We start from the raw sequence: 12,410 nt of genomic DNA on the forward strand, positions 1-12,410 counted from the left end.
CAGATCACACTGGAGGGCAGAGGTTTAGTTTGTTTATTCAAACAAATTTCATCACTTTTTTCTTTAAGAAAAATAGATGGGGACTCAATACCTTTACAAATCCAATCTATTGACATTTGTACATATAAATATGCAGGTTTAAGTGCACCGTCTTATATAAACATTACATCAAAAAGGTATTAAACAGATCAACCACCTGAAAGGTTCATACATGATAAATGTGAAATACTCTACATAAAGAAATGCACAATCATTGTTTAAACCAACTTAAAAGAATAAAAACTTTAAAGCAAGCTGGTACTGTATTAGTTACATTGTGTTTATCATCCTACAGTGTGAACACTGATTCAGTCTTGGCACTAACAGAATTGTGAGTAATGCATACGCTGTACAGAAAGTTTGACAGAATGAAGGCAGATTTACATTGTTTCAAACGTTTTGGCCACAGCCCTAATACATAATTGTTGTATCGCAACTAGAGAAATTTAATAAAGGCAACCCCAGTCCTGCCCAACTGCTACCCACATGCTTTTCTTAGTTTAAAATGTGCATTTATGACGGGGGTTTGAAGGACTTATTTAGAAAATAGATTTTACAGTGTACAAAAGTTACGATGATGCAGCCATCTGATATCCACCTTTACAGTCATGTCTAGTAAGTTCTCGAGTGCTCTGCGATACAAACTAAGTGGTCCATGCCTCATTTGGAAGACCACAGAACATACATGTTGTTTACACACTGCAATTGACACTTCCAATGATGACCTGTGTGTAGAATTCATTCTCTTATCCAGTCTCTAAAGACTCGTGAACACCACAGCAGAGGGAATGGGTCCATTATTCAGATTCCCGTTACATGACAATTAGTGTATTTCCCAAATTTACACGGACTTGACAAAGTCAGCAGGTCAAATTAGTTAAAAAAAAAAAGACAAAAATAAAACAACATTAACAACAAATTAGATGGAGAGTAGTTAAGTTGAGCTATGTTTGGTTCCATGGGTCCGAGGCATTTTTCAGACTCGCTTTAACATTTGTTTACTAAAGTTTTTATAATCAATGTTTGTTTTTTTTAAAAGGGTGAATAAATATTGTGTGTAGTTTCAACCCAAATTTGTTTTTGTTTTAGGTACTTGACAAAGCAAAACTTAATGAGTGTTTGTAGGGAAAACAACATGTTCAAACTTATTTATAGGCCTCAATCATTGCTTCAAAAACAAATTTTTAAATCCAATTACATTTTCTGGTTTACATCTCCTTTGCCTTAAGCACTATGACTGATCATTAAGAAAGGATTTTAGTGTTTAGTTATCATGAAGGCCCCTCCTCAGCCAAGTAACAGAAATAGCCATTCCAATTGCAACTCCTCTTCACACTCCTGCAAATATTAACCTAAAAAACAGCAAGGGGAAAAAAAACAGTTACTGGTTGTTCAAGGTAATAAAAATACATAAATTAAAAAAAAAAAACGGGTCAGAAAACGGAGTTAAGCAAACTTACTTTCATCGTCTGAATCAAAGCCAAAGAGGGAAGAGCACGTGTTGAGGGCTTTGTGTTTCTGCAACTCCTCCAGACTGCTGTAAGAGGAAAGGCATTTATCACAGCGATGTCTGATCTTATGCTCGGGGGCCACATCCTCCACCTGCTGCTCCTTTTCTGGATCAGGGTCCTTCTTTTTCTTATGACTCCAATAAATAATTTTCTTGGGAGCATCATCAATGGACCTCCTTTTGCGCATTGAAAGCACAGATTCATCCAGGTAGGTGGACGGAGGTGGCCGGATGAAAGGGGCCTTGACAAAAGTTGCGTAGGAGGGATCTTCGGGCTTGAAGGTTTTGTGTTCAGGAATGTGTGGCTCTGCTATATTCTGTTGGACTCCCTCGGCCAAAGTAGAAATATCTTCAAGATCTCTGACGTTTAAAGGGTCTACCTCGACAATTGGTCTTTTTCGACATCTTTTGGTGGGAGTCGCTGAAGCAGCGTTAGTGTGAGATGTGGACATAAACCCCTCTGAAACGATTCTTTTCACATCTTCATATCCATTGGTGGCAGGTTTGGTATCATCTGTGTGTTGATCTGCAACAGTTTTCTCTAAATAGTTATCAGATTTAAGAAGATTATTGTTTTGCGCATTTATTCCACAAGTCTCACCATCGGTTTTGTTTATTAGTGTGAGATCCTCAACACGAGAGGCCTCACCATCAGGAATGGGACTCTCCTGCTGCCCCTTTCTACTCTGCAGCCATATCTCCTCGACCTTCACTCTCTGTTTCCATGGAGCTTCAGCGCTTTCCTTTATCAGTTTGCTGGGTCCCAATTCTAGCTCGTCTTTCTGCGGGACTGGAACATAGTGCCTCCATTCGTGGTCATATAGACCCTGATAACTTGAGAAAAGTTTCTCACAGCCAGTGAAAGGACACTGAGGTCGGAAGGGCTGGTGGGTATTTACGTGATCCTTTAATTCCTGCTGTGTCACAAAGCGCTGCTTACACTCTAGATGGTAGCAGAAGTGTGGAAGAGGACTACTGTGGCTCTTCATGTGGTCCTTATAATGCTGAAGAAACTGAATCTGCCTGTTGAGAGAAAAAACAGTGTGTAACGTGCTGAATCAACTTCCCAAATTCAAACCCTTTAACTGTACATGTATGGAGTCTTTTAGTGTTTTACAATCAGTTAAGAGACGGCCTTTTTTTTTTCCTTTTTTTTCCTGCAGTTATTTAAAGTTCTCTTACCTGAGGCAGAGGGTGCACTTGTGTTTGGCCCAAACAAAAGTCTTCTCTAGCACCTTGTCTTCAGTAATATGGCATTTGATAGCATGCTTTGTTAGTGTGTTGGTCATCCTCAAGAATACTCTATCACAGGAGTCAGACGGGCACAAGTGATATGTGATGTCTGCACCACAAGCATTTTCTCCTGCAGGAATCTCCTGCCCCTCTTCTTCAATCACAGTTGGATTACTTACAATTACCAGGCCTTCTTTAATGATTACCTGCTCATCCTTAAAGTCTATCTGTTTGAATATATTTGTGTTAGGTTTTTTGCATTTTTTGTGAAGCACAGACGTCTTCTTGATGAGGGTACGGAGGTTCCTGATGATTCGTTCTTCCCTCTTGAGATGTGACACTTTAGCTTTGCTTCCGGGTTTCTGTCCAAGAGTTTCGTCCTCAGAAATAGAAGTCTGTTTTTTATCCCAAGGCTTACACTTATTTCCTGCATTGTCTATTACTCCATTAGCAGCTTGAGCATTTTCAATGGATGGCTCCTTATTAGAAGATTTTTGTTTGCACATTGTATCAATGTGCTCAAGAATGTGCTTTTTGGCAAAAGGAAGCTGTTTGAAGCGTTTTCCGCAGAGAATGCATCTTAGTTTCCTACTTTTGAGGTGCGAGAGAGCATGTCTCATAACATTCAAGCCTTTGTAGTCTTTGCCACAGAATGTGCAGTAGTGGGACAAATGAGAATATTGTTGAGTACGGAGAGCTCTGTCCTTCCACGTTCTCTTAACTTTTACCTGAAAAAGAGAAAAGTCAAATCAGTGCTGGAAGCAGCAGAGCATCAATTCACATCATGTCACTGCATGCAAAACTGTACTTCTCCTGAAGTGTATGTGCGCAATCAAATGCAACCCAATGTGAAGAAAAGAGAACATACTTCAAATATGTCCCCGTAATAATTGACTTTTATAACAATCTTTCTTAAATTACAGTACTGTGCAAAAGTCTGTGGTCCCCAGTGATACTGGGGTACCTGTCAAAACTGATCCTAATATAAATGCAGAAAAGTCTGGTCATAGTTTGAGTCATCATACAATACCATGTGGAAAGTATCTGATTGGCAGTGGCTTCATTTTCAGCGTGACAATGATCCCAAACACACTGTCAGTGCAGAAAAGCATACCTGACTAGAAAAAACACTCAGTGGAACACTATCAATCATGGATTGCCTTCCCCAGAACCTGGACCTCAACATTACTGAATGAAGTGTAGATCATCTTGACAAAGAATAGAACAAAAGGCAGCCACCATCCAAAGAGGAGCTTTGAATGTCCTGGGAGAACCATTCCTGAAGACCGCTTAAAGAAATCACAAGAAAACTTGCCTAAGAGAGTTCAAGAATAGAGGTGTTCATACCAAATATTGACTTTAATTGACTTGTTAGAATTGTACAAATTTTGTTTCTGCCTGTATTTCCATGTGTGTGCATGTTTAAATAAATCACTGCATCCCTTTCCCCTTTCGCATCCCGGCAAAAAACAAAATAAGGGAGGCCTGAGACACTTGCACAGTACCGTAAATGTAAATATGGAGAAATAACTAACCTCAGTGTTTGTTGTTTCTGTTTCAACTGACGGATGGGGTTCCTCTTCATTGCTGCCATTAAGGTCCTCAGATGCTGTAGATTCTGGCGGTTGAGGATTCTCACTGTCAGGTGATTTGGATTTAAAGGAGTAACTGTGAAAGAGTTCTACTGGACAATCCAATAACTCCAATAGTGGACCATCAAGGTCCACAGGATCAGCTTCAGCAATATCAACAGCAGCTTGATTCTCAATGGGTGGACCTTCACAAAGTTTGGATTCCACTTGTGTTTGAGATTCCTCTTGGGATGGTTCACTTAAAGTGTTATGACAATCAAGGCCATTATGTTCTCCATTTTCTTTCTTAGGGCCCATCATCTTCTCGAGCTGATACGCTCTCTGTTCGCTTTTGATTTCAAAGGCCAAATCAGGATGTTCTCCATTCTCCTTGAAGTCTGTCATCTGCTCAAATTCATTGTCTTTCAGGTCTTTTAGGTCATTGTCTTTCATCTGCCTATCATTCTTAATTTCACAAACCAAATCATTATGTTCTCCATTTTCTCTGTTCAAGTGCCCAAGTTGGTTCTCTTTCTGGTCACTCATTTCAAGCTCACAGTTCAGTTGAGGCATATCCTGCTCTTTGTCTTCTGTGTCCATTTTTTTCTCAAATCCATACTCCTCCTTGTTAAGGTATATTTCATTATCGGGATACGAGAGTTCCAGTTTTGATAATGGCTTCCTTCCCCGTTTTCTCCCTCTAACTTTGACCTTTTTCTCTGTCACCGCCTGTACCAGCTCCAGTCTTGGAAGACCTTGCAACCATCTTTTCTTTTGACCTTTTCTTTTCAAAATTTTGCTCTTAACACATCTAGACAAGTATTCCCTATTGCGGTTAAGAGGGAGACTTACAGAAGAATTTTCCTTGTTAGTGTGATTGCGCCTTAGTGAGTACACAGAGTTATTACCTAAAGAGGTTGATTTGACATTGTATTTGATCTCTGGATCATCACCTATTTCAAACTCATCATCAGACCGAGGCCGTTTTCGCCGTCGTAGCCTTTTTCTCCATTTCCTCCTCTTCAGAGAATCATTATCCGACAGTGCAACACGTTTTCCGGCCTCTCCATCTACAGTTTGCTCTTCTGGAAGGTTCACAACTCCAGCTTCAGTGCAGTTGCAAGAGATGGAGTCTTGAGTGCATGACTCATTTACACAGTTACTTTTTAGTAGTTCTTCACTATATGCCTTCTCCTCTTCCATCTCGTCGAGAACAGCAGCCTTCACAACCTTATCATTCATTAACTCTAAACAATGTGTCCTAAGGGTCAGGAAGTTCCAAAATTCAGGGTCAAAACATAGGCGCTCCTTTAGCATCTGGGAAAAGAAAAAAAAAAAAAAAAAACCAATCATGCAAAACACAGTTGTAAACAAATCACAAAGTTATAATATCGAAATATAGCCCATATCAGATAAAGTTTAACATATATCGCATCACCCCCTCTAACCTGAAGAATATGAAAGCGAACACAGGTCCGGACAGGGTTGTTGTGGGGATGCGGCTCCTGATCAGGATGCATGTAAAGCAGGGAGACAGTTCGGTATGCCTCCAAGCTTCGTTCCTGGCAAAACACAAGAAGGGCACACGCTCGACAGATCTCCAGGTCATGGGGCAGCAGGAAGGCAATTGTCTTGCAAACGAGTGACCGGGTTACAGTGTCAGCCTGCATGTCACACAGCTGCAGGGCCCTGGCACAAAGCTCCACGCAAACTTGAATTCCATCACCACCCAGCTATTCAAAAGGAAATAAACACAGATGAATAAATCTGATAAAAACAGATATAAGAATCAAATCAAAAGGAAAAAATAATTCAATTGCCAACTGCATATGTCTGCAGTACTTACGTTTTTAACTGTTTAACCAAAGCATTTAACTAATATTTAACAGTATTAAAAACATAACTTTAAACTGTTTCTGTACACTTTAGACAGTGTACAGAAACTGTTACCATTTAACAGGGCGACAAAAGATGATGCTGTAATGACATCTCACCTCTGTAGTGACCAATTTTATGAAGGGGAAGATGGCTCTGACATTGGTAGCAGAGGAGGCCAGCTGCAAGCACTCAGCTAAGAAGCCTTGTCTGGAGGGATGGGCCCTAAGATACAGTCTGCTCCAGATAAACACCAGGTCCCTGCATAAAGGCATATACATCTAGTTCAGGTATGATTTTAATCAGGCAACAACTATGATATTAAGTCAACAAACAGAGAGATGCTAAAGCATTTAAAATAAATAAATAAATAAATAAAGTCATGCACTGTAATGGGGTTATCACTTCAACAACTCCCATTACTGCCATATTCAAAGATATGCCCGATACCCAACTCTGCACAATCTGGCTGAAGAAACTGACAGGAGAGAGACACACCATTGTAGTAAAATTGCCATTTCTTTCACTCTATAATTCAATAACCTCCTGCCCAAAAAGTAAAAATATGTTTAAAATACTTCTACTTTTTGCTGTGGCACACCAAAATGTATAATCAAATGCCTTACATTTACTAAAAGAAGTTCTGTCAAAGGAACTCTTAAGAACTCTAAGACTTCTATAACGGAGATGAGAGGGACAGTCAATAAAAAGTTTTTAATAAATGTAAAGCTTTAAGATGTTCCCCCTCACAAGCGCTCCAGAGCTTTTTAGTGCCAGATACAAGGAGACTGGTCAAAAATAAGGAAAGAATAAACAAAGCTAAATTCAGAAAGGGGGCTGGAAAAAAAGACCTGCACAAGAGACCTTAAGCATGCAGTCAAGACAACAGCACAAGCTTTACTTTCAGTACAAGTTTGATTGTCCTTGAGTGTAACAGAAACCTGAGACATGGTCCCATAGAACATATGTTAAAAGACCCAAAGATGGCAGTTTACGGATGGTACCCATCCAATCTGACAGATCATGGAAGGATCTGCAAAAAGGAATGGGATAAACTACTGAAATCTGGCCTGATAAGCCTATAGAGGGTCTGAATATTTTCTGAATCCTTTATATGAGGTCATACTTACCAGATGTAATACATGTCTCCATTGTGTAGCTGCTGTGTAAGAAAAGCTTTACACAGTGATAACAACAGCTCATCTTTTTCAACACTCTCTGTATTGCAGATTATCTCCACTGCATCACGGCCATCTATCTCTGCCATCTAAGGAAGAAGTTAAGAAAATACACATATACATTTATTTATTATAAAACATGTATTATAGTCAATGTATGGCATTCACCTAGCTTTTAATTTGCAAAATGGTCGCCTATTATATGTGATACAGTTACATCATATTTACTAATATACTATAGCCTTAACTATTTTCCTGTTTTGGGTTGATTTGAACACAGACTTTTTAAATACATAGTAGATCAACAAATACATAAGACTAAAGAATGCATTTTTCCCCCTTTCTTATTCATCCATGTCCATTTTTAGAGACGCCTATCACTAATTCTTTCAAGTTTACTTGTTCTGCTCTTCAAATCTCACCTCCTTGTAAAGGTTTTCATGCAGCGAGGCTTTGTAGAGGCAGGTCAAGTAGGCCTGATGGAAGTACAGATGCTTTCCAGCCTCACGATTTTCCAGGCAGCTTTTAGCAAGAGCCATTGCCTCCTGCATTCGTTCACAGGCCTGCAGATATCGCACTCGCAGCTCCAAGAACACTGGCAATTCTGAGCTCAAGTAGTCCTCAACTGCATAGAAGGTAATTGCATGTGTTAATGTAAATCTCATGGGATGGGTATTAATATGAACTACCTGCTCAAAATAAAGTCATTGCATATATTTATATATAGGCGATGACAGTGCAATGCATTATTAAAACGTGATGATAATGGTGTGTTGAGGAGGAAATGTGGTTGCGGTGGAGGGGTATCATGACAGAAGATGAGTGAAACATTTGGTAGTTTAGTAACAAAATTTGTTTCATAATGAAATTAGGCATTTCCACACAAACAATGTGAAGAGACTCAATGGATTGGGACTAAACTGGGATTTAATTGGGAGCCTAGATTGGGCCCATTAATTAAAAACAAAACAACAATACAAAGAAAAACCCTTCAGTTTCCTAGGAAGTATAATCATTGGACTCTGCAGCAATGGAAAAAGGTTAAAGTGGTCTGGTGACACCAGATTTACCCTATCCCAGAGTTATGGGTGTATCAGGGTAAGAAGGGGTGGAAATGGGGTTTCTTCAAGAGGCCAGGTCAAGTTTCATTGACATTACATGCCATTTTCTTATCGTATTCCAAGATGACAATACCAAGATTCATCCCACTTAATTTCTTAAAAAGTGATTGCATGAAAAATGACTCCATGCATGAAAAATGATTTTTATACATGGAGTGGTCATCGCAGAGCCAGAGAATAACCCTGATGTAATCTTTGGAAGATTTTATGCAGTGGTCCTTTACCATCAATACAAGATCTGGGCAAAAGACTTAATGCAACTCTGTAAATGTGGTGACATTGCCCAAGCTTTTTTGAAACTATATCACAACTTATATGTGCCTCATCAAATCTAAAGGCAATGCAATGACATATCAGAGTGTATGATATGGACAGGCACTGTATTATTTCCTATATGTCATATATGCCTACCGTCATTTGGTAGCAAATCATCCTCCTTCAGGATTCCCTGTAACACAGGATTTTCCCATGGGCCTCCTACTTTAATAATCTGCTTTACATGCTGAAGGTAGATGTTCCTGTGCCTCATGAGGCGAGTGTGGCAAATCTGCAGAGAAGATGTTCATTCAAAATCTTAATGTTATAGAAGGAAGCTGAGGTAGTCACTATTTTCAATCATAAAACATTGGTGCAAGAAGAAACTGGCAGCAGTTTTGAGACAAGTATTGTTACCTTTAGTTTAAAACTCAGCACCTGTAAAAACACCTGGCTTTTACAAAATTGTACTGTGAATTGACAGCAGGTCAGTTTTTAATCACCTGAAAAGAGTCAAGGATGTCTTTTAAAGGCTCTTCCACAAATTCTTCCTTGCTGAAAAACAGCATGAGTTCAAAGAAGCTCCTGCAAGACAATGACAGGGACATTAGAAAAATATCTCACACCAAGGTGACAACCACCAGAACATGAATGCCTTACAAGTGCTAGTTTTAAAGGAGAGGTGATCAACTCAAAATTGTGCTGCTCATTACCAAATCATTCAAGTTAAAAAAATATATGTCTCTTTTTCTATTTCAAAGACAGGCAGCAAATACAATTCTGCTATTCCTTTTGGACACTGAGCTCCAGCTCTTCCCAACAGATAAAAAAGGGTTCCATGAATTTATGGTTCACCTCTATTTAAGCTAAAGCCTTTAAATTTTATCTGAAAGCATCAACAAACACTGATTTACAGAAAATTTCAACACTGATTTTTCACAGTAACTGTCTCTCAGTTTTGTTTTAGAAATAACATTTTATGTCGTGTCTCTGCTAGGCAATTAAGAATTTTCGAACCAAATACGTGGGTTGAGCTATTCAAATAAATTTATTTACAATCAATACAGCACATTAAAACAGCTTCCAGTAAACAATGTACTTACAAGGCCAAACTGCTGAGAACATATTGGATGTGCTGACAGTCATCTGGAAAGGCAGTGGTGGCTTTGGTAAAATTGTAGAGTGCGGTCCGCAGCACCTTCAGTTGAGGGAGAGGAACTTGCCATTGCCCTGTGTACTCCTCAACAAGCTGTCCAGGAATGAAACAGAAATGTGAAAGACTTAAATGAATCCTATGCATGACAGCTAAAAGCTGTATTTTTTTCATCCCACATCTAACACAGTTTACAACAGAAAAGTTTACGCTGCCAAAAGTTAAAAACAAGTAATATATAGAAAACAGTGATTTAGGTATGAAATGGTGGAACTCGTTATCTGTCCACACTGCACATCAGAATACTAATATTTTAACAGTTTTAATACACTACGATCAAAACCAAGAAGAATTCTAACTGAAATTGTTTGGATAATAAAGACAGCTGGTGGATGTGCTGTGTGAATATGAACACAAATTGGATCTTAGAACCAAAGTATAAGAACGTAAATAAGACACACCGTAACACAGTCAAATAGAAATGTTCATTAGAATGCAATTTTCTATTTGACATCTCCATTAGACATTTATTGTATGGATGTCTAACACATTTGTTAGACAATCACACAATCTAAGGTTTGTGCCACAGCTCTCATAACTTAACAGTATTCATAATTATCAAAAAAAAAATGTTTCTGTAATGGTTAATCCACAAGTACGGCCAAACTCTTTAATTGAAATGATATTTTTAATGATAAAATATAACTACTGTTATCCTTGAATTTTCTAATTTAGCTTGTTGGTCCAGTGAACCACTAGTGTACCTGAATCAAACAGGTTCTCCTCCACACAGTGCTCGTTTACAAAGTACAAGCCCAAGCAGTATGCCTAACAGGTGGATTTTCCTGGTTCAGTGCAGCTAGCCAACAACAAAGAACCACTAAGTGGGAAATGGAGAGTGAAAACGAACAGTATATCCGTGTTTTGTTTTTTAACATAAAAGTCACTGCTACAGACATAAGCAACAGTGACCCTCATACACTGCTTTATAGTTTGTACAAAGTTATTAATTCTGTCTCTAGTTAGCTAACATATAGGCATATAGTGGTTCTACAGATGATCTAAAAACTGAAACTTTAAACACTTATTTCCTAAATCCGCTTTCAAAATAGTGTTAAATCTATGACCGTTTGTAGAGTAGGATTCCATGGTGTAAATTAGCCTTAATAGTGTAGTGTTTCATGTCCACTTTAAAACACAGTTTTAGATTACTCATTTCGCAGACACTATAAACTTGTATTCCTTATTTATTTTCTTTGTTTTAACTATGTGTATTAATTTCAGTTATACATCATACACCTTTGAGTATAGGTACCATGTGGTAGTTACAGTGTGCCATTTTATTGAGGGGTGTTTCTTTTATCCTAAATGTGAAGCATTTTCGCAACTGCGTGTTTGTAAGTGTAAGTGCTATAATAGTAAAGTTAATCAACTTTATTAAATTGTAAACTTTAAGTACAGCTACTGGTGGAACTTATGGATTAATTTACATAATTCAAGCTCCGTGCTCTAGGATAGTTAAAAGCCAATTCATCCGACTAGCTATTCAAACGTTTGCCTCCCAGGTAAACGCATTCCAAGTCTGTATATATAAAACAGAGTACTATTATTCTGGATAGTGAAACAATTCAGTTGCGATTTGGCAGTCAGCTATGGTATTTCTTCACATCGACGGCACCTTGCATTGTGAAAGGAAACCACGCTCCTGCTTTTCCCTAAAAAATAACTTACCATTTGTCAGTACGTACGTCTTTTTGCATTTTTATCAACTGATGTCAACTCTAGGCAGCAAGGGTAGAAACTGCTGCATTTCCCTCGTTCTTCAAACCTTGTTAAGCCCACAACGTTAATTAGCTTAGCTTTACTATCTAGCTATAAAGCTAACGTCAAACAAAAAAAACAAACACTAATACAAAAGTAAGACACCCAAAAGTCCAGTTCGTACCTGTAAACTCTGACTAACTAATTCTGCTCTGTCTCTGATGTGCTATGCCTCCGCCTTAAACACATAACTGCATTAAAAGAGCTGCTCTGGGGCTAGCATTAGCTCTCAAAGCTAGCATCGTTAACGATAAACAAACGCCGACTCCGTAAATCACAGGACATAAATTCACCCGACATACCTCACAAAACTCAGAGCAATACTCTTTGCTCTTCAGTGACGATTCGCCGCTGCAGTGTTTAGCACACAACGTGTCCAGAGCTAATTCAAGCCCGTCTGTTTCCAAATCACTTTCGTTGTCCGCCATACTGTCTGCTGTATCCAGCGCATACTCAAAGTTGCCAGGTTGGTAAGAAAGCGTCCTCCGATTCCTCACGACAGGATACTAACTACTTGGCAACCGCGCAATTATCCATATAAACGTATAAATTACGTTCCTTGTACGGCTGTTGCCAATAGGAAATCCGGTATGAAAGATGGTACCCACTATGACTTAAAATAGTATTAAATAGCTATTCACTTGTAATAGGGGA

General features: G+C 38.7%; 1 protein-coding gene across 1 annotated transcript; it reads right to left on the reverse strand.

Annotated features, from left to right (window-relative positions):
• Window positions 1-29: 29 nt before the first annotated feature.
• On the reverse strand, window positions 30-12,197 carry LOC134645676 (zinc finger protein 654-like). Its single transcript, XM_063499208.1, has 12 exons — window positions 12,059-12,197; window positions 9,886-10,031; window positions 9,286-9,367; window positions 8,939-9,074; window positions 7,829-8,031; window positions 7,359-7,495; window positions 6,348-6,489; window positions 5,802-6,086; window positions 4,318-5,670; window positions 2,732-3,510; window positions 1,500-2,572; window positions 30-1,391 (listed from the first exon to the last, which is right to left on the reverse strand). The coding sequence occupies exons 1-12, from the start codon at window positions 12,182-12,184 to the stop codon at window positions 1,387-1,389; spliced, it is 4,467 nt and encodes a 1,488-aa protein (XP_063355278.1). The 5' UTR covers window positions 12,185-12,197; the 3' UTR covers window positions 30-1,386.
• Window positions 12,198-12,410: the final 213 nt, after the last annotated feature.

This window comes from Pelmatolapia mariae, linkage group LG16_19, assembly GCF_036321145.2.
Source record: "Pelmatolapia mariae isolate MD_Pm_ZW linkage group LG16_19, Pm_UMD_F_2, whole genome shotgun sequence".
Taxonomy (NCBI): domain Eukaryota; kingdom Metazoa; phylum Chordata; class Actinopteri; order Cichliformes; family Cichlidae; genus Pelmatolapia; species Pelmatolapia mariae.

Coding starts and splice junctions, on each gene's coding strand:
- LOC134645676 (XM_063499208.1), bottom strand. CDS start 12,184: ATGGCGGACAACGAAAGTGATTTGGAAACAGACGGGCTTGAATTAGCT. Junction 6,087..6,347: donor TAAAATTGGTCACTACAGAG/GTGAGATGTCAT, acceptor CCTTTTGAATAG/CTGGGTGGTGATGGAATTCA. Junction 3,511..4,317: donor CAGAAACAACAAACACTGAG/GTTAGTTATTTC, acceptor TCTCTTTTTCAG/GTAAAAGTTAAGAGAACGTG.